Source organism: Leptonychotes weddellii, chromosome 5 (assembly GCF_054177405.1).
Source record: "Leptonychotes weddellii isolate Sample4059 chromosome 5, ASM5417740v2, whole genome shotgun sequence".
NCBI classification, from domain to species: Eukaryota; Metazoa; Chordata; class Mammalia; order Carnivora; family Phocidae; genus Leptonychotes; species Leptonychotes weddellii.
In genome coordinates this window covers 27,648,854-27,671,144 of record NC_138373.1, presented here as the reverse complement: position 1 = coordinate 27,671,144, position 22,291 = coordinate 27,648,854, and the positions used below count along the sequence as shown (strand labels likewise).

The 22,291-nt window shown below is 51.3% G+C and overlaps 1 protein-coding gene across 12 annotated transcripts in view; it reads left to right on the top strand.

The window, feature by feature from the left end:
• CLEC16A (C-type lectin domain containing 16A) overlaps positions 1-22,291 on the top strand; it is a 194,689-nt gene that overhangs the window by 82,693 nt on the left and 89,705 nt on the right. For all 12 annotated transcript variants that reach the window (XM_081820022.1, XM_081820023.1, XM_081820029.1 and 9 more), the window contains exons 14-18: positions 1,594-1,703; positions 2,470-2,514; positions 4,835-4,885; positions 8,346-8,474; positions 16,093-16,213. In XM_081820022.1, coding sequence (XP_081676148.1) covers positions 1,594-1,703; positions 2,470-2,514; positions 4,835-4,885; positions 8,346-8,474; positions 16,093-16,213 — 456 coding nt within the window. The remainder of the gene's footprint in view (positions 1-1,593; positions 1,704-2,469; positions 2,515-4,834; positions 4,886-8,345; positions 8,475-16,092; positions 16,214-22,291) is intronic.

The window sequence follows — 22,291 nt, the reverse complement described above, 5'->3', positions numbered from 1 at the left end:
CAGTGGGGCAGTGGCTGGGCCAGTGGGGTTCCGTGGAGGGGCAGGCAAGAGTGAGACCGTGCCCTAGAGAGCTGGAGGTGGGAGGCGGGTGGGCGCGGCCAGTAGGGCGGCCGTGCAGAAGTCATGTTCGTGCTGGGTCGATGGGGCTAGAGAGTGAGACAGAGCCACGGAGCTGAGACCAAGCAGCCTTTCCCAGTGAATGCTTTCCTCTTCTCCCGTTCCCCACCAGATGGGTGAAGCAGGAAGGGGTGGGCAGGGAGGTGTGCGGTGGTACATCTGCCTTGAGTTTTTCCCAGTACCTGGTCCTGACGTCTGGGGTTTCCAGGGCCTCAGGGCTGTGGCCTGGAGACTTCTTCCTCTCCTCGCCCCTCCTCCACATTGAGACATCTCCCCAGAAAGGTGCTTAAAGACCCAATGAGCAGTTTGCCTAAGAGCAGGTTGCCCTCCTGTCAGGCGGCCACAGATGCTTCTAGGAGCAGTGCCCGACGTGGGTCTTGGCATTCAGAGCACCTGGAGTCCCAGGGTGAGACTTTGGACTTTCCTGAACCTCAGTCTTTAGAGCACCCACCGCAATGGGTTTTTCCAGAGACTCCTGGCAGGAGGGTCTGTAACGTGCCCAGCACCGTGCTTGGCTCACAGTAGCGTAGCAGGTGGGTTGCTGTCGACAGAAACCCGACTCAGGCTGAAACAATACAAACAAACTATTGGCTTGTGTAACTTGAAGTCTTTTGGAGCCTGGCTTCAGGCATAGCTGGAAACAGAAATTCAATGTTTTCAGAACTATTTTTGGACTCTCCCACTTTGTGTGTTAGCAGGATAACTACCAGCTGCAGCTCCAGCCATCCCTTTCCCTTCCGGGGTTTGGGCCTTGCTGTAGGAGACATACTCTGGGCAGTCTGATGGGAAGGGTGGACTTGGACGCAAGATGGAAAACGCAGGCAAGGGTGCAGAGGTGGCCAATGTGGATTATAAGGCTTGTGCTGCTCAGGGCGCTTCAGGGCCCCGACACGGTTCCTGTCCTGCCCTCAGCCCAGCACAAGGAGACCTTCTCTTGCACAGTGGTCCCAGCATGTTGTGGAATTGAGCCTTATTGGCTCTGACCGGCCCCCCTTGCCTGTCCCCTCCCCAGTCACTGTGACCGGAGGAATAGAGCACCCTGACCAGCCTGGGTGATGTGCCCCTCCCTGGGACAGAGCAAAGGGACCGGCCCCACCCAAATTAGAGACCCAAGAGTGGGGTTGGTGATTCTCCAAAGCAAAGAGTGGTGCTTGCTCCTGAAAAGGGGAGGGAACCGAGCCAAGGAAAGTAACCACAGACGGCCACTTTCGCCGCCTTCAGGAATAATTAGTAATAATCTTTTTCCTGCCTCCTTTCCACTGATAAAGGGAGTGCAGGGGAGTATTTGGTGTGGGCGTTTTGGATGGAACATTTTATTGTAATTGGGAAGGGGTTGGCATGTGAGTTCCCTCTGTGTCCCCACTGGATGTCAAGGGCCGTCAGCTGACCTGTTAACCTCAAAGTGGGCAAGGCAAGAAACTGCGTTTAAGGCCTTCCCACCAGGCTGTGCGAGGCTGACCCTGCTTTCCCCTGCAGATGGGAAGATCCGGTTGGCGACGCTGGAGCTGAGCTGCCTACTCCTAAAGCAGCAAGTGGTGACCAGGATGGGCTGCATCATAAAGGATGTGCACCTGGCCTGCCTGGAGGTGAGGGCCCCCTCCCACCGCCTGGGTTCCGCGGGAGGCCGTGCGTGGGAAGGAAACTGCTGGAATCAGATGGGAGCCCTGGTCCTGGGGTCTGCAGCACCGGCGAGAAGCAGGGCCTAATAGCCCTGATCCCCCACTGCAACCCCCTTGTTCCGGTGGAATTACCATTCCTCTGAGATTGGCTCGATGAGCCCTCTTAATTAGTGAATTTCAGTAATTTCTGTGACAGCTTTTGGCCCTGTATTTGTCAACCAGAATTTTAATATTTTCCTTTATGTATTAGAAAAATGTTACACATATCCAAACACATGCATGCTGCATGCTTTTTATGTTTTTATAGTGCTAATATCTGTATTCATTGTTTTTTAGTTTTTATTGTTTTCCCCCTTATTTTTCACGTTTATTTGAGAAAATTTAGAAAGTACAAAGGCAGAAAGGAACAGCTATAGTTGACGCTTTGGCGTGTGTCTTTCCAGATACCCACACACTGACACATTTATGAGTCACCATGGCCATGTTTTATAACCCACTTGCCCCACCTAACTGTATGTTAACAACTTTCCAGAATCCCCTCTCTTTTGCCCATTTTTATTTTAAGCTAGCCTGCCCGCCCGCCCTCCCTCCCTCCTTCCCTCCCTATTACAAACCACTCTATTGATTTAAGGATATGAGCCCAGCCTCTCATCTGCTTGATATGCACTCAGATTTTGGAATTGGTAACTTACCCAACTCACTGGCCTCCTTCCCACCTTCCCTCTTTCAACAGGGCGCAAGAGAAGAAAGCGTTCACCTAGTGCGGCATTTTTATAAGGTAAGTGGCCAGAGCGCAGGGGAAGGCAGTGTGGTGTGCATCACAGACACAAGATTGTAGTATCTAGGCGTGCGCACATACCGATCACAAGTCTGTGGTGACTTCTTGTACCCGTGCGTACTAAGCACGCGCCATGTCAAACCCCTGAGCAGCGGGCCCTGCGCTCTTCTTAGCGGTACCCCTTCTGAGGACTCACCCCTAGTCTGTGACAGTTTGTTTATCAATGATATATGAATTTGTTTACTGATGAATCTACATATAAATGTGAATTACATGCATGCACGGGACTATTACATATGTAAATTAATATATGCATGAGGTATGTATGTTTTCCATATAAAATAACTTTTGAATTACTTATGAATTTTATGCATGTATGTCATTTACAGACATGTATGCCAAGACACCTCATACAGGCTTCTAAACCTTTATCATTAAGTTCAGTGAGATTTGTAAAGGGCCACCAGGACTCTGAGTCACTGGGGAATTTGTAGATGTCCTCTTCAGATTCCAGATGGTTAGTTTTGAAATATCTCACTGTGATGGTTTTGTTTTGCTCTATATCTAAAGCGTGATGTATTCTTAGGGAAGCACATCATCTGTCAGCAGGAGATGGATTAATCCACATTCACACTGGCCCTGTAGCTCCCCAAGTTTTTGACCTCCACGTCAGGTCTCCCCAGGTCCACTTAGCCAGGGTTTCCCATGGTCATTTGGCTGATACAGAGAACCTCTCTGGAGGAGGAAAGGTGTCGGCGCTGCCATCTTCTTCTTGTTCACCTGCTTTCATTATCTGTAGTCTCTACAAACTGCCATGAATCATAGGCACATATGCAGCAGATCCCTTTTCTTTGCAGGAAGCTTTTTAAGCCACTGTCCATTATTGTCGGTGTCCGTTGAGAGAAAGCGAGGTCTTATAATCTGGAAATCCACCTCACCAGGCGCAGACGACCCCATGCAGCTGCAACATGGTGGACATGCCCAGATGAGGGTGGACCACTGTGGGCCCCCAGCGTGGGGGAGGAGATCCTAGGCTCCCATAGGCCATCCCGAGGGGCTTGGCCTCTGAGCGAGGATACAAGTCCTCAGCAAAGCCCAGAAGAGAGTGGGAGCCTCACGGCTGCATTAGTCATCTTTGGGTCTCTTTCCAGGATAACGGCTCTTCGTTTGTTTCCCCCCCTAGAAAGCCTTTGCATTGCAAAGTCAGAAAGACAGAGATATATAGGTAGGCATTTTCCCAGAGGGTATATCTTTAGCCAAAAGAGAGCTATATTTGAATTGTAGCTCTTCTCCCTACCCAGATTGTTCATTTGTCCTATAAATGTTATACCCTAAGTATAATATCTCAGAAGCTTTTGGATGTTCTCAGGATTGTGATTTTTGTGGTTCTTACGCCATGCAAGAGTATTCAAGTTTCAACTGGAAAAATATATAAAGGACTTGCTCCTTTTCCCATCCTGACCGTGTGTGTGTGTGTGAGAGAGAGAGAGAGAGAGAGATTCGGGACTTAGGAGTGAGACAGGACAGTTTGAATAGTCATGATGCATTCAGCTGAATCTCCACTCCCCTCCCTAGCTGTGCTTCATCTGAGGGTGACCGTAATGACCATGAGTGCTAGCATTTGCCAGCCCTGACTGAGTGGCAGGCTCTGTGGTCAGCACTTTACTCGGGTTAACTCCTGTCATCCTCGCAGTGACCTGCATAGACATGGGCTGTCATTCCAGTCTTGCAGCGAACCAGAGAGAGGCTCTGAGAGGTAAAGCTGGGATTGGGCCCCTGGTTTGCGTGTCTCAGAGCCAGAGTCTTACCCACCACCGCCCTGCAGAACTGCAGAGCCTTACAGGTGTGCCTCAGAAATGACTGGAACAAGCTGTGTAATTTTAGTGTTAAGTATGCTTATACGCTTCCTTTCTGAGGCGTGGAGCCTCATAGATTTAACATGGCACCTGAACCAGGCTTCCCATTTCTCCAACCCTTCTCAACACATAGATGATGTGAAACACTCGCAATTTCACCCACTTTTATAGTTTAATTATATATGGTGTTACTTTTGTTGTCGTTTTAATTAGCTGCCTTGACAGAAGGAATCTAACTGCACATGCTTAAAAAAAAAAAAGAGAAACGTTGAGAGGTGGAATATGATATTTGGGCTTTCATTTGAGCGTGTGTGTTCGTGTTCACGTGTGTGTCTTACTTCCTGGTGATTTACAAGAACTCACTGATGAGAACCAGATGGCCCCAACAGCCATGAACTGGAGTTTATAATAATTTGGTGTTTATGGAAAAAAATATGCATAATCTCTCTCCCTTCCTCTTTTAGGGAGAAGAAATTTTCTTGGACATGTTTGAAGATGAGTACAGGAGCATGACAGTAAGTGAGGGGCCAGGACGCACTTGGTTGCCTGCACGGCTCATCCGGTGAAACTGAGAGAAAGCTGTCTTACTGGGGCCTTTCTGACCGAGATTGGTGGGGAAGTGAATTGGAAATGGTGCCTTTTGATCCCCGCCACTGGTGAAATTTCAGATGACCCCCACTTCCCCTTTGTGGGCTGTGCCATAGATGGGTCGGAAAGATTCACTTTGATACGAATAATCTTTGAGGACTCGTGCCTTGTCAGAAGTGTAGAACACGTTGTATGTGTTCATCCTGTTACTGCCCCTGTCAACCTGATGGGAGGGGCTGCTAGCATAGACTCCTTTCACCCTGATCAGGAGGCAAGGATCAGAGGTCGAGTGAGGCCCCATGCCTGTCCAGCCAGGGAGGTGCAGAACCAGGATTCCAAAGCACAGCAATTTGCCTCCAGTGCCCTGCCCTTCTTTGCTGTGCCACCGGAATGTTCCAGCGTGTTGCTTATCCTTGAATCCACAGCACTGGCCCAGAGTCTGCCCTGTTTCCCTCTGTCCATCAGGCATAAGTCATGGGAAAAGATGGGTTTAGAAGATTTGCAGCTTTCTCTGTTTTGTTCATTTCTGTGCATCCCTATCGTCTGACCCTTAGTTGGCACTCAGTAAATAGATGATAAATGTCCTTTTCATGGACATTGCTCATCAAAGAGTGAGGGCGCCTAGGTGGCTCAGTCGGTTAAGCGTCTGCCTTTGGCTCAGGTCATGATCCCAGGGTTCTGGGATTGGGCTCCCTGCTCCTTGGGGAGCCTGCTTCTCCCTCTGCCTCTCTCTCTGTCTCTCATGAATAAATAGGTAAAATCTTAAAAAAAAAAAAAAAATGAAGTGATTCCAGAAGTTTATAGTAAACCTAAGTGTCTAAAGTGTCGCAAAGACAAAAGCAGCTTGCTTTAAGTGTCTCCTGGCTCCCAAGCCCATCTCACCGGGTATGGACTGCTGGGCCCTTACCACATCCTCGCCCTCGGCACTTCCAAGGCCTCTGCAGAGCCTATTCCAGGGAAAATTGTAAACTGGCATAGATCATCTCCAGAAATACCCCAGTAGCGCCCAAGGCCTCCTCTGGTGAGGTACAGGCTGCTCGGATGTGCCTCACACCTGGCGATGGCCGCTGCTCCCCGTTATTCCCCCAGCCCCTGGAAGGCTGTCTCGGTCTTCTACTCTTTGGACCGGTAGTCAGAGTGGAGTGGATTTGGGGCTTAGCTACCATTTCATCTTGCCCCTGTGATGTCCCCTTCTGCAATGTAATTCTCCACAGTTTGGATTCCTGTTGGAAACGTTAAGCCTCCTATGTCGCTTGACGGTGTAGAAAAGCTCAGGCTCCTAAACCCCTGCTCAGTTTCTGCCTTTTTTTTTTTTAAGATTTTATTTATTTATTTATTTGAAAGAGAGTGAGAACACACGGTGTGTGTGTGAGCAGGGGGAGAAGCAGAGAGGGAGTGGCCAAGGGAGAGGGAGGGAGTCTCAAGCAGACTCCCCGCTGAGCTTGATGCAGGGCGGGATCCCATAACCCTGAGATCATGACCTGAGCCAAAACCAAGAGTGTGACACTTAACCAACTGAGCCGCCCAGGCGCCCCTCTGCTGTTGTTACTAACTGCGTGACCTTCAGTGGGTTGCTTACATTCTGCGCCTTCATTTTTTCCATCTGTAAGATGGGGCCCAAACCACGCGCCTGGGTCTGAAGTACCTAGGAGGCGCCTCCTGTGGGGTGTGCGCACAAGGAATATCTGCTTCCTCCCCCTCCTGCCATGGGGAGCTTCTGGGGCTGTGCTTGTGTGTCTTGTCCCATGTTTACTGTGTGGTCTGCACAGGGCCAGGCCCCCTAGAGAAATAGAGAGGGGACACATCCCCAGCCCCCATACCTGAAAGTCAGTCCTGAGGTCGGACTTGAGGAAAGCAGCCGCTGAGCTAAATGAAGTGGAGATAGGCCCTCAGGTGCTCATGGAGACCCCTGCACTGAAGCCATGCCTTCATGTTAGACCCTTGTTCACTTCTCTTATCACCTCCTATTTAGCACAGAGGTGTAATGAGTGCAACAGAAGCCGTCGGCACTGCTCACCAGGAAGGTGGTGGAGGGAGGTGGGGCAGAGCGGAGGGGGGCTGCTAGGGAACGGTGGGCAGGCTGGAAGGCAATGCCAAGGGCGGCCCCGGGGTGGGACTCAGGGCTCCGCCACCCGGTCCTGGGATAAAGGGGCTCAGGATGGGGGACCCCAGGCCTTTGGGGGGTGGCTAAAAGAAAAAGACAAGCAGCACAAACTGTCTCCTTGGCCCCCTAGCTCAGACAGCTGGGCCTTCACCACAACTGCCCCATGTGGTCAGCTATATGTTCCAGGAGAGGGAGAGAGTGTAATATGATTAAGGCCCACTTTCTGAAAAATAAAAACCCAAAAAGACACACAAAAAAGCATGTGATGCTTGGAGGAGTAAAGTTAATTCTGTAGGAAATGTACCCTGTGAAATGTCATTCCTTTATGATGTCAGGGAAATGAAGTGTCCGTGTCCAACAACACGTGCACATTCAATGTCCGTACTGATGCAGCAGAGTTCCAGAAGGGGAGGTGTCAATACCATGTCGTCGTAATCAGAGAAGGCTTCCCGGAGGTGGTGTGGAAGCAGGCAGACAGTTGTGCTCCCTTGTGGCCCAGGGGCTGTGGGCATACGCCCTTCCTCTGAGGTCAGTGTCCACCTCTGTAATAAGGAACAGCATCAACATCGCTGTACAGCAGGAGGTGAGCCCTGCAGGCGCCTGGCACTTAGTAGATGCTCAGTAAGTGACTTTGTTGTATGATCCCAGGTAAAGACAGCAAGGTGGTGAGGAAGGAAGGGGATGGTGGTCATGTGGCAGGAGTCACGGGGTCTGGAGCAGGGCAGGCCTGGGTCTGCGTCTTAGTTCTGCCACCTGCCGGCTGAGTCTCCGTTTTCTCATGAGCGGATCAGGAAACATCCCTTCTGGAGTCTTTGGGAGGGTTAAGGAGGATCACGCACGCAAAGCCTGTAGGTCAGCGCCTGCCCACAGTCTGTAGCCCACTCTAGATAAACGATAACTGAGAGCTGCCATCACTAGTCTGCTGTCGTCATTCTTGACAGCACAAAGGGAGGGAGGCGGGCTGTGGTCAGGGACCCGTTCCCTGCTGGGTGGAGGGGCGTGAGCCGGAGGGGCGTGAGCCAGTGGGAGAGCGCAGCTTTTCACAGCACGGAGGCAGCTTCCCAGGAGTGTCTGAGCTGTCACTTCAAGGGAAGGAAAGGTCTGTGTCTTGGGAAACAACGGCTCATGTCTCGCACGCCTGGCTGCCTTGAGACCTCATGCCAGCCCTAATGTGGGCTTGCTTTACTCACTAGCTGTGCGCAGGTACAGGCGAGGGGCCTGGGTAACCTGCCCCATGCTCTTCCCCCCTTCGGTGAGGTTTCCTACAATGTCTCTCCTTCTAGATGAAGCCAATGAATGTGGAGTATCTCATGATGGACGCCTCCATCCTGCTGCCCCCGACGGGCACACCGCTGACCGGCATTGACTTTGTAAAGCGGCTGCCGTGCGGCGATGTGGAGAAGACCCGGCGGGTGAGTAAGTGCGGGCAGGACCCCCCTCTCCCTGGGCCGCCAGCTGACCAGGTCAAGAGCCCGCCTTCCAACCCACTTCGGGACAGGGGGCGGACGACACCCCCCTGGCGCCCTGCCACCGGGAGGAACTTCCCAAGGCCAGCTGCCCTTGGCTAAAACAGGATTGAGATTCCCCTGTGTGAGGGCCAGGCAGGCTGCCTTGGCTGGTGCAGAGCAGGGCCCCAGCCCCAGGCTCTGGGGGGGACACCTCTGGGCTGCTGCCAGGCACTTGGGGGAGTGAGCCGAGAACAGGCAGTGCAGGTGAGGCCCTGGTGTGAAATCCTCTCCCAGGGAGGCTCGGGACCCCCGGAGATGGAGCAGTGGTGTGCTGATAAGGTATCTGAGGGATCTGGGTGCGAGGCACACACAAATGAGATTGTGACTCTTGCCAGTCCGCTCCCACGTGTGAAAAGCAGAGGAGTTCTCAGAACCCTGCTGGAGTGTGCGTCCCTTATCAGCACTTTTTCTGAAGCAGTCTCACAGGGCTGTTCACAGTATTTTATCTCTCGCGTAAGATCAGTTTCTTTCTTAGAAAGCACCATCACCTCTTCCTAGAAAATCATTCCCTGGAGACATGAAGGGATAAATTCGATGAGCTCCTTGCTCTCTTCTTCTCAGCTAATCCCCGTTCTAACCAGAGCGGCAGAGGTGTTAATTTTGGGATTTTGAGAAGCAGGAGTGACCTGCTGGATCTGCCTCAAACAGGAGGATTCCGTGGCCTTCCTCTACCCAGGCGATGATTTGGCCTCGGAGGCCTGGGGTGGAGGGAGATGCAGAGGAAGTCCGACCTGTGTGTTTTAAGTCAGTGCACATTCCCTGCTGTCTGACCAAACCTGCAGACCTCACCACAGGACCCACCCTGTCTGAGCCAGTGACACCCGCCTTCCTCGTGCTCCCAGCCAGCCCTGCAGGCCCCATGGCCGGGCACACGAGCATGTTTGTGGGTGGCACTGTTTGCACTGGGCATCACTGGCCCCGGTTTCACCACAGGGCTGGTTTTGACAAACATGGGTTGTGTTGGCGACTCCTTCACGGGCGGGCATGCTCACCTGTAGCCTTTGGTTGGCCTCGGAAATGTTCCATGGCGAGGCTAGAGCGAAGGTCCTGTCCCCAAGGCCCGCCTCGTCCCCTGAGCCAGAGGTCCGGAAGGCTGTGAATGGGGAGAGCTGCCGCTCTGGGTTGCCCTCTGCCTTCTTTTTGGTCCCTGGGCCCCCAGTTTTCTCAACACTTAGATGAGCTCCTCTTTGATACCAAGTGAGTCATTCCCATCAGTCCTTTATGTGAACCTCCTCATGTAATTCTACAACCGTCCTAAGAAGTTGGCATTATATGAACCCGTCTTGCAGAGGAAGAAACTGAGGCATGATGAGGTCAGGTGATTGGCTCGTGGTCCCCCAGCTCATAAGTAGCAGAGCCAGGACTCCCTGCAGGCAGTGTGGCCTGCTTCCCACCACTCCCTTCATTGTATTTACTAGCCCTGCTTGGTGCTGGACAGTAGGGACCTAACATGTCTGTCCTCAAGGAGTCAGAGTCTAGAGGACAAGGTAGGAAAGGGAGCATTGCCAGTCTGTGCGTCTGAGGCTGTTGCTAAAGGAACATGGGGTCAGGCGCCTCCTCCTGCCTGGGGAGGGATGTAGAATGGGTGGCAGAGGGATAGGTTGGGCAGCCAGGAAAGGCAAAGGCCTGGACAGATGTGGCTCACTCCAGCACCTCCAAGGAGGGGACATGGCTGCAGCCCACAGTGAGGGAGGCTTTGTGGGAAGTGATGAGGCTGGAGGGGGCTGATCTCTGGGGCCTTAGAGCCCGTTGAGGACCTTGACCTTGTTAGCTACTTCCTGGCATCAGGCCCTGCTGGGTTGGGGCAGACGGTCCTGATCTACAGGAGAGGATGGGAGAAATTCAGGGCCAAGGCATATGGCAAAGGGAGGGTCGCTTGGGCTCTGGGGTTCCTTCTCCCGTCTCAAAGCAGCATGTACCTGCCTTGCCAGAGTCATTGCGAGGACTCAGTGAAGGGCAGAGCACAGAAAGCCAGTAAGAGTTCTCGAGGGTAGGGGTTCCCTTCTTCCTTTTGCCCCAGACATCTCACTTGGTTGTAAGTTCCCAGGGTCGTGCTGCCCACCTCCCTTTCCCCAGATGAGATGCATGGCGCAACTGCTATGTGAAGCACAGAGACCTCCCAGGAATGCCTGGGCTTCCCTGGAGTCACTCGTTCAGCCTTTGTCTGACAAGTTTATACGATCAACCCTCAAGTCTCAGGGTCCCTGGGTTTAGAACCAGGGAGAAGGTTGCAGAATATATAGAATAGCGCTGACTATCTCAAAGTGAAGCCATCTACCTTAGAGAAGCTTCCCTGACTTCAGGAATCAGTTTCTAAAGGGGGATTTTGACCACTCACCTCAGTCCAGTTCCTGTTTCAAGGCAGCTGTCTAGAATCATCCAGAAGCTTAGCTCCTTAGACCATTTCAGACATCAGAACACAGCAGTGTGCTTTGAATTTGAGCTAAAGGAAGTGTATGGTTTAGCAAGCAATTGAGGGCTTATGTGGTTTGTTTCAAGTTCTTTGCTTGTATCCAAAGAACATTCCATTTCATCCTTTTGGATTCAAACGTTTTCTTCTTCCCTTTTTTTTTTTTTCCACCAAGTAGACTTTTTTTAACTTTCAGGAGGCTGACACTTTTCAGAAATCCCACCTTTCGTTTTCCTTGAGGACTTGTTAAAGAAGTTCAAACAACCCGTACTAATACATCCTTCCTAACCTGTAAAATAGTCATCCAATCACCAGAGAGCCACTGGATGCCTACTCGATGCCAGATGGTGCAGAAATGAACAGGGCCGAAGGGACAGTGAGTGCAGAGTCCCCGAGATGCGAAAGAGTATAGCGTGTTCAAGGAGCAGGTGACGAGCAGAGTGGAGGGGAGGGGACAGGACAGGAGGATGGCTAGGCCTTTCAGGCCATGGGGAGGCATCCGACACTGAAAGTCATGGTGTCCCTCTTGCATTTTGCAAATCACACTCTTTATTCTTTCATTCAACGTATTTGTTGAGCATTTTTCTAGGAGCCAGGCACTGTGCAAAATGCAAGAATAGACCGTGAACAAATAATATAAGACCAAAATAGCAAGAGTGCCACTGAGCCATGCCAGCTAATAAGGGGAATTCACGTTGAAATGAAGGTTTTAGGAACTACTGGGATCTGATGAGAACATGGAAGCAGAAGTGGGGACGTGGGCTGGACCTATCCCAGGGGCAGCTGAGAGAAGCCGTTAAGAAAGAACACAGGCTCGTGGGACCAACCAGGGTTCAATCCCAGCTCCAATTGTGTGACATTGAGCAAGTTGCTTACCCTCCTTGAGCCTCAGTGCATCCTGTCTCTCAGCTCCTGGCCAAAGTAGATAAGGTAGAGGGACTGCAAGGTGCCCGGCAGGCAGGAAGAGCTCAGGAAATGTTGGCTGAACAGGGGTGGAGCAGTCTAACGTCTCAGGAGGGAAAGAAAGAGAGTTTTTAGCCATCTACTGAAGCTTCAGCGTAGAGAAGAGAGTTAGGGAGAGGAATTTCTGGTGAATCTCAAGATCTGAATGTAAGCCACTGGCCGTCTGTGATAATCTTGGAAGCCAGTATGAAATAAATATAGTCGCGTGAAATTTTATTTGTTCCTGACTTCTGTTCCTTGTTCCCACGTAAAACCACAAACAGTTTTTGTTTTTATCGCTATTGCCTGCAAGGAAATAGGATATTTTTCTTTATTCTTTGGATGCATATTACACATTAAAGCACATCTCATAGGGTTTCAAAAGTAGAGGGAAAGAATTTCCCGTGATTTCATCACCCTAAACAAAGAAAGCTTAGACGCTTTTCGTGTCTCCTCCCTGTCTTTGTGTTCAGTCACATCGTCTCATGCCGGTAGGAAGAGTGCATTGTGGTCTTCCTTCCAGTCTCTTCCTTCCCTCTCTCCCTTGTACAGTGAGAAGCTTTCTGTGCTGGGATGCGGTTTTAATTTCAGTCATATTTCTTACTGGTGCGTGAAAGTTTATCTGGCGACTTCTGCCGTAACTTACTCAGGCATTTTCCTGCTGCTAGACATTCTGGTTGCTTCCAGTATTACATTATTTTCAACTAAACTGTCCTGAGCAGCTTCACGAATACGGGGTTTTCTTTCTTTTGGCTTATTTCTTTAGGAAAAGTTCCCAGAAGTAGAATTTCTGGTTCAGGGGGCACGGACATTTTCTGTGTGACGCTCCCCATATTGCCAAGGGGCTTTCAGGGCGGGGCGGGCCCACGTGACACTGCTTCGGCACCCTCTTAGGAGTGACTGGCTTTTCACAGCCACTTCCACGCCTGGTGGGCTCCTCATCTGGGTGACAGCCCCCCGAACTCCATGGCTTGCAAATGTGACAAGGGAAGCAGAGAGAGGGCTGGACCTGAGCTCTCGATTCAGGATGCACCTCCAGGGAGGCCCCAAGATCAGGGCCGGTGGGTACTCCATTCCCAGAACTCGAGCCCGGGCTCAGGGAATTCACGTGACTCACTCGCCGAGTTCTGTTCGACCCTGAAGCCATCCTGCCCCACTGTAGTGGACTCCTCTCCCATGACCCCACTTCCTTCTCCACGACCCTGCTGCAGAGCTTGCTCCCAGGTGCCTTGGAGCACACGGGATGAGCCTCTTTAACTTCAGCATGCTCAGCTGTCACCCCTTGCCAAAGCTAGTGTGTGCTTCCAGAGTCCGTCTTCCTGGCATTCTGTGGAAGCATCAGAAAGCAATAATTCCTTCTTCCTTTTTAATACTTTTTAAAGTGCATGTTTATTTGGCAAAGTAAAGAGAAGCATTCAATAAAAGCCTGGTTCCCCAGCCTTAAATCTTTTGAAGGCAAAGGCATGTGGCTGGAAGAACACAGACTTTGGAGTCCGGTTATTAGCTGAGTCACTGTGGGCAGGCTGCCTCACATCCCTGGGCTTTGGTTTCCGGTCTGTAAAATGGGAACCACAGAGGGTCGTTAAGAGGCTTCAGGGAGATGACACGGTCCAGCCCCGCCAGTACCTGGCAGGTCTCGGGTAAGCGGCGGAGGGGGGGCACTTACTGTTTAGGGGGCTGTGGGATGAATTTGAGGACCCTTATCCTGGTGTTTTACCTCTCTTTCGTGGATTCCCGAAGTTGTGGGGCTCGTCAGCGTGTTCTATATTCTTTATATTTTTATTGTTGTATTATTGTCATTATTTTTTGTATTTCTGGAAATATTTTCCATTTGTTGCTTCCAGAGCAAAAGCAAAAAGGTCTATATTAGGAGCCAAATTCCGAACTCCTTTTGTATTGGAAGGTTTCAGGTTCTCAGAGTGATGGTCTAGAAAAGCACACATGTTCCTCTTTTTTACCCCCCAGCAAGGGTCCTGCTTGATTTCTTTGCCTTCAGAACCTTTGAGAGGAATGGATTTTTGACACTGAAATGAAGCATTCACTCAGCTTGGACCTGACCGATGGGCCTTTTTCCTCAATTCCGAGGCCATGATTCCTTACTTGAGAGCTCAGATGGCCATATAGTTCAAGGGGCCACCTGCGTCTCAGGCTTTCTGCACTCGGGCTGGTGCACACGTGCGAGTGTCCTTGTGGGCTTGGTTAAGTGACACAAACATCAGACATTGGTGGTTCCAAGCCCAGCTCAGGCATCACGAGCAGCGTGAACTTGGATCGCTCTGCCCCTCCCAGTTCCGTTTCTTCTCGCGTAACAGCTTTACGTTGCAGTAAGGTGCGCACGGTGCCTGGCACACAGTGGGTGCTTAATAAATAAAAGCTGTTTTGATTTTTAAAAAAATGAAAAGGCACTTCCTTTTTTTCCTGATTGTTGCAAATGTCTTAGGAAGGCTGTACTTTAAAAAACTGATAAGGACAATCAGATCAATACTAATGCCGCCATCCCTACTACCACCCCCATCGTTATAATATAAAGGCTTATCTGTCTCTAATGCTTCTGGTGGACAAGGGGGGAATACGTGACCTCAGCATACATCCAGGAGGTAGGGTTGTTCTTCCAGTTTTCTCCATTAGGAGATGGAGGCAGTGGCTCAGGTTTCCTGCCAGGTCCAGGCCAAGGCCGGATTCGGGTTTAAATGTGCCAGTGGACATCCTTGTTGCCTGGGTCAGCAGGAGTCCATGCAAGGCCTGCTCTTTGCAGGCAGGAATTTGCCCCCCCGCTTTGTTTTGGGAGGCACCTTGTCATAGGAAGGGCGGTCTCCCCTCTCAGTGGGCCAGGCCTTTAGCCTCAGGACTATAAACAAGAAGACCAAAAGTGGGCTGGAATTCATCGTTGTGTGGCTCACCAGTGGCGACAGTGGTTTGTCCCCATGCCCTCCCCCGTGCCCAGCTATCCAGTAGCTGGAGGAAAGGACGGCGGCCCCTTTACGGAACACATGCGGGCTGCTCCCCCCTCGCCCCCCCCCCCACATTATCTCAGAGCCTCCTAGCAGGCCTGCAGGGCAGGGACTACCGCCCCATTTCACAGATGCGGAAATCGAAGCTCATGGAGGCCAGGGGCCTTGCCTGGTGAGTCCAACACAGGCCTCACGTGTCTGACTCCAGAGCTGCTTCCCTCAGGCGTGTGCCTCAGGTAGGCCCATCAGCTGTGTGTCGGGGAAGGTGGCATGGAGGTGGCCTCTCCCATGGGCTGTGCCTCCGCTTCCTAGACTCTCGCCGGTGGGCACCTCAGCCCCAATCTAGGACCCAGGGGTCAGGTGCACTCACGGCAGGCTGGGTCCTCGGTAAAAGCCGCTTTCTGCGCAAACTTCTCTGGGTCCGGGCCTGGGATTCTGTGTTTTTCCTGCTCTCTGGAAACGTCTGATGGCCATACCGGACTCCACGCAGACACCTCGTCCACGGGCCAGGAATCCCTGTGCTGGCGGGGCTGTCTCTGGCCCCAGGAAGTGGCTGGGTCAGCCTGAGGGTGCTTGGGGCACTGATGTGATGGCACACCGGCCAGGCCCCAGGCCTGCTGTCTCATCCACAGCACACTGAGACTCTGCTGTGAACGGGCTCACCCTGGGAGGGGCAGGGGCAGGATTTTAACGGAGTCTGGCTGGCTGCGAACCCTACGAGCATCTCACCCTCTTCTGCCCTCCCTACCCCCGCATTCACTAGGCGGGACATGGGAACACTGTTACTTGTGATACGGATTTCCAAATTCTGTGCTGGTTTAGTTGGAAGAGGCCTGGTTCTAGCCCTCCCTAGCCGTGTGACCTGGGGCGGTTCACTTAGCCTCCTTGGGTCCCAGTGCATTGTCTGCAAAATGCGGCTGCTTGCTAAGCAAGGGTGTCATGAAGGTCACATGGCACTAGGAGAGAGCTCCTGGCAAATGACAGGTGCTCAGTTGAGGTGAAGTGGCCTAAACCTATGAACTAAAAACAGGCTGCACCCTTTGATTTTTTTTTTTTTTTTGGCCTTGCTCTGAAAACACCAGAGCCATGATACTGGGACAAGTGGACTTTGTTTTGTTTTGTTTAAATCAAGAGTCACAGACTGTGTGATTTCTCCATATGGAGCACTTCACCTAAATAACTCCAGCTTCATCCTCCTCTGCTCCTGAACTCTGTCCAGGCCATCCGGGTGTTCTTCATGCTCCGTTCCCTGTCACTGCAGCTGCGAGGGGAGCCCGAAACCCAGTTGCCCCTGACGCGGGAGGAGGACCTGATCAAAACGGATGATGTGCTAGATCTGAGTGAGTCCTGGCGGGGGGGAGGGGTGGGGGGGGAGGGGTGCACACGCTGCCACGTCGGCTCCGGTGTCCCTGGGAGGGTCCGTGTGCGACCTGCGTTTGCTCCTGCGGTTGATCTGTCACCAAAAGCTAACAGAGTGTGCGTGTCCTGCCAGACTCAAAGAAGGGGCCCTGGATGCTGGGCACCTGGCAGTCTTGTCTGTGCGGGCTCTGCTTTCCGGAGCCCAGGTGGAGCTGCACAGGGTGATTGGGGTGTCCAGCATCCCTGCCCTCCACATAACTGTAGCATGATTGGCTTTGTGTATTAAGGGGTTTCTGTAGGATTCCATGATTAAGGCCTCTGCTATGAAAAAGGGGAAAACTTTCAAAAATGCAAACCAGCAGCCTGTATGTGAGGCAGAGGAGGGGAGGCCGGAGAACCGCTCGGCTTGCAGCCTTGGGCTCCCTCCATAACCACACGCAGTGCCTCATGCTGTCCTCGACAGCATGAGCATGAGGCTGTGATTAAAAGTGACAGTGGGTATAAAGCCTGGTCGAGCTCCTGTAATCCTCCTCATACGAATACAGCTCTCTGTTTCCTCCATTTGCTATAGGGCACGTGCACACGGATGGGCAAGGTGGTTTTCTGTTTCTTAAAGGCATTGTGATATGGTAGGATTCTTTGGTTATGAGACAGAAAACCCAACTTAGGTTGGCTTAAGGAAAAAGAAAGGGGAATTAGCTGGTGTCACTGGAAGGTCCAGGAGTACATCTGCCTTCAGGCATAGCTGGATCTAGGTACTCAAGCAGTGTCAGCAGGAAGCTGCTGTCCTGTCTCAGCTCGGCTTCCCTTTGTTCTGGCTTCATTCTCAGGAGGGCTCTCACCAGGTACCAACAAGGTGGCCATCTGCAGCTCCAAAATCTGCTGAACCAGTTAAACGGACCTCCCAGAAATAGGGCTTCCTTTTCCTGTAACTTCTGTGGAAGTCCACAGCAGGTGGTATTCCTCTGGTCTGGCTTGGGTGGTCAGTGGGCCATCCCTGAACCGGTCGTTGTCAGAGGAATATGATTCATTACTGAGCGAGGCCAGGGTCATGTGGTGAACCCTAAGCTGGGAAGTGGGGCCCATTTCTTTTCAACTCCATCACCTGAGAGGGAGGAGGGAGGTTGCCCTCAAAGGAAACTCACAAAGAGATGGAAGCTGAGCAGGCAGGAGTGGCAGATGGCCACTCTTTATGGCCCACATGGTAAGGACAGGGTCCCCGCTGTTTTAACTCAGCTTTATTGAATTAACAGTTTACATCTGATAAAATTCACCAAGTTTTAGTGTACCATTGGATGAGTTTTGACAGAAGTGCTCAGCTGTGTGACCAGCGATCATGATGTAGACCATGAGGGTTGGCATTTGATCCATTTGACACACCCTGTCCTGCTGTGAATTACCCGGAGCAAATGATTGAAACCCCTTCAACTTCCGTTTCCTCACCTGGAAACTGGGGATGACTTCCTTATATGATGGACTTGTTTTGAGACTTGAGCACAATATAATATGAAATATTATATGACAGAGCATAGTGTCTAGTATATAACTGTGCTCAAGGAACTGTAGTCCGTGTTACCTGCTAATTAAAGCAGGTGATGCATATAAAGATCAGAGCACTCTGCCTGAATAGAAGATTCTCTGTGATTATTACGGGTTTTACCTGCTTGACTAACTTTTTTTTTTAAGATTTATTTATTTATTTGAGAGAGAGGGGCAGAGAGAGAGAAAGAGAATCTCAAGCAGATTCCCTGCTGAGCACAGAGCCCGACTTGGGGCTCGATCTCACGACCCTGAGACTGACCTGAGCCAAACCCAAGAGTCAGATGCTTAACGGACTGAGATCCCCAGGCGCCCCTAACTTCTTCTTGCCCTCTTCTTAATCTTTTTTCTTCTCTCTCTTGGAAGAACAAGGAAGCTAAGTCCCCTTTGGGCTGCTCTGTGCTCATCTCCTTTGGTCCTTTTCTCCTTGAGAAATTGCCATAGGGATTTTTCTAAGGGTTTAAATTGATTGAGTTGGCTGCAGAGAACCATAAACCAGTCTTTCTCTGATTTGATTCAAGGGAAGAGGGAAACAGCTTGCTTTCAAAGGGACCACTCCATCAGGGCAGCAAGAATGTTTGCATCCATGAAATGGAATTAAGTTTTATGCTGGGAATTCACATTCCTTCCTTCTCCCCCCTCCCCACCCCCAGGAATGCCCTGCTGAAATAAAGGTTAAAAGTATTTCACTTATCAATTTTAATTGATTAGATTGCTAGTTGAGATCACTTAACTGAGCCTTTTTGGGTAGTTGGCCATTAAGAAAGTAATGGCTGTCTGTCTTTACCCAGCCCGGTCACAAATTATATCTTTGCTAAAGAGTGCCATCCAGAAAATACTAGGACTGGGTGCCTGGGTGGCTCAGATGGTTAAGCGTCTACCTTCGGCTCAGGTCATGATCCCAGGGTCCTGGGATCGAGTCCCACATCGGGCTCCCGGCTCAGCGGGGAGCCTGCTTCTCCCTCTGACCCTCTCCCCTCTCATGCTGTTTCTCTCTCGCTCGCTCTCTAAAAAATAAATAAAATCTTAAAAAAAAAAAGAAAATACTAGGACTTATGGATTTTATGAGCACATGGTACTAGAATAAGATAGCATGTGTTGTTGTTGGACTTTGTGTCCTTTTTTCTTTGTATTTCTCCCGGTGATTATTCTTAAATGCAGGAGTGTCTGACCTTCCAGTGGGGAAAAATCAGTATGCTTCGCATGTCACAAAATGCCTTCTACGTATATAAAATGTAGGCAACATCATAATATAGGCAAAGGCATTCATATTTGCCGAATGATTGGAAGCCGGGCATGCTTCTCATGAGCGCCGTGATTTGAAGAAAGCTGACTCAGGGAGAAATGCTGGGGGCTGGTCAACTTTCATGGAAGGTGATGTGATCCAGGCGGACAGGCTCAAAGGCACACCAGCCCCACACCGCAGGAAGAGGCGGCTTAAAGTGTATTTACTGACCTTGTCGCACTCTGATAAGAAACCACGGCCTAAGAGTACACAGAAGCCACGTCACGTGTCTGCTGACCAGCTGCCTCTGGGCAGGTGTGCCTCTGGGCAGGTGTGCCCGGTGACCTCTGACACAGGGGCTCTGGATAAGGAGCATGGTGGAGGCCATCGCGCCCTGCAGAAAGAGGCAGAGCTGACTGTGCTCAAGCCTGTTTTGTTTCCGCTGGAGAGGAGAGTGGCGTGGGGCGCAGGTCAGGGACTGGCAGCCGGGAGGGAAGGGGGATGGGAAGGGAAGGCTAGCTTGACGAGATAAAATAGATGAGACTTTTAGAGAGAATGGCACCATGAATCTCCACATACCCCGCCTGCATTTCAGAGGTTATTACTCTTTCACTACATCTCATTCCATCTGCTCCGCCATTTCTCTTTTCAAAATTACCTCCCCTCACCTCCGCCCTCCCTGAGTGTAGTAAAGCCAATGGAAGACATCATATCATTGCATCTATAAATACTTCTCTCTCACAGAGAAGGACTTGGGGCTGCTCTTTGGCACTGAATGGGTCACCACCGTTACAGATCATGAGCTTCCCCAGCCCAGCTGCGGCTCTGGGTGGAGCAGGGACAGGAGGGCGGGCCGGCTGGCCCCACTGACATCTGCCTTGGCCTTCCCTGGTGTAGTTGGAGGTTGTTGGCCTTGACACCTTGCTCGGGGTCTTCATGTTCCTGAGGCTCAGTGGCCTGGCCTTTAAAATGGTTCTAAAAGACGTGCAGGGAGAACCATTGAAAATCAGATGTGATCACATTGGGGAAGCACATGGTGCACAGCAGGTGCTCAGGGGGCAGGGCAGTGGGCGGCAAGAGCTAGCTGTTTCCCCTGGTGCAGCTGCTGAAACAGTGATGTAGAACTCATACTTCAGGGCTCCCAGGGGTGGGCATTTTCTGCTCTAACAACATTTGGAAGAGCATAGCCTGACATATTTAAACCAGTTTGTCACTTGTATGATGGCACTGTTTTGAGGGGTAAGAAGACTGCACTGGCTACTTGGGACCAGACGAAGGGTGGTACACCCCCACCCAGGCAGGGTGCTCCTGTATGTTCCCTCATGGGCCTACTGACCGACAGTCCCCGGGAGTGCCCTGAGGACAAGCAGGCTGTGAGGAGAAGCCAGGTCCCTGCCAGGATTGGCATCAAAGCCTTCTGAAAGGAGTCTTGCCTGTTTCTAGAAAATAAGGCCAATCACACTCAGGAGAAATTCCCCCATTATCTAAATATCCTAAGTAGATACCAGGCATCCTCAGGAAACTTCTGGATTCCTTCCCAGCCTTTTCCACGTAGACACTTGACATGTACACGTTGTACCCATAACTTGTGCTTCCCACACCTCATCTTGTATTCGGATTTTCTAAATCCATTCATGAGAACCATTCAACAAAACCCATCTACTCGTTCAGCTACATGTTGAGCACCTGCTGTATGCCAGGCACTGTGCTGGGAGCTGAGATGCATTAGGGAACTGATGACAGACTTGGTCTCAGCTCCGTGGTGCTTCCGGTTTGGGGTGGGGGGGGTGGTGGTAGAAGGACTGCCAACGGGAAATCGCACGTTGTTTGAGATGGTCCATGGAGGTGACAAACGGGGGTCTGTGTTCAAGTATAACTGGGAGAAAAGACCCCCTACGCTGGTTAGAGAAGGCTTCTCTGGTCAAGTGCCATGCAGGGAGGGACCAGAAGATTCTGAGAAAATGCAAAACTGAGGCCCACCAGATGGGAGAGGTGACACTGGAAGATGGGAGAGAGCATGGCCTGTCCGAGAGCTGGTGCGGCCAGCAGGTGAGGAGCTGGGGAGAGAGGGGCTGAGATGAGCCAGGTCTCAGGTCCAGGGCCGTGGGAAGCCATCTGAAGGTCTACTGGAACGGCCAGGTCCCACGGTCCCAGCAGAGGCCCATGAGCCATGTCAAGGGGCTGGGGAGGCCACCTGAGAGGTGGTTATGAACATGGTCTTGGGAGCCAGAATGTGCCTGGTGTGAAATCCCAGCTTTGCCCTTGTAACTTGCCAGTGTAGAGCCTTCAACAAGTACCTTAATGTCTTGGTGTCTCAGTTTTCTTATCTGTATAATAGGAGTAAATGAGTTAATATATGTGAAGTGCCTGGAACAGTGCCTGGTGTAGTCTCTGAGAGGCCATTTAGGAGGCCCAGCGGGGTTCCAGGGGCCAAGAACAGTGGGGAAAGGGGGAGGGGAGCACAGTCTGGGGACAGCGTTTTGTGGCAATGCTGGAGATCCAGCTGGACTCTGGGTTCTGAGCTTGGGGACAGTGCGGGCAGCAAGGAGTCAGGGAACAGTGATTCCATAAGCCAGGGGGCCAGCCCTGGAGGAGGGGCTGGTTCCAAACAAACAATGAAGGTTAGTTGGGTGGGCAGAGAAGAGGTGCTGGGAGGCAGCCCAGCTGGGATATCTGGGGAGAGGGTCAGAAACCTCTCCACGCTCTCCTCGGAGGTGGTTTTCCACGTACTTTCATGAATTTCAGAGTTACCGTGTTTGGTGACACTCCATTGGCTGAGCCATCTCCTGTGACCATTGCACAGCTCTTGGCATTTCCACTTGTACTGTGTTACAACAGAGATGGCAGTTCCTCAAAAAAACCCACAGTCTGTGAGGGGGGATCCCAAGCCTCCAAAGAAGTGTCCTCACATAAGCAGATGTCTGCACTCTGGGTCTGCCTCCTCACCCAGGCATGGGCACCCTTGTTAGGGGGCCTGGAAAATGTCCATGTAGGATAGAGCAGTGCTTCCCGTGGGTCCTAGACCTTGGGACTGCACAGACCAGTGAAATGCCAGGACAAAAATAAAACCCCACAGAACCTCTGGGGACAGGATTGCCAACTTTTTATGTTACCAAGTCTTTTTTTTTTTTTTAAAGCATTTATGAACTATCATTTCATAAAAGAAAGTGTTGTTAATCCCAGATAAGTAGGAAGGGCATCACTTCCGAACAAGGGACAGACTTTCCAAGAAATAGGCCTACGTCCTGGGCTTTAATGGGGTCTGTTCCTTAAATAATTCAAGTGCAGACCAATC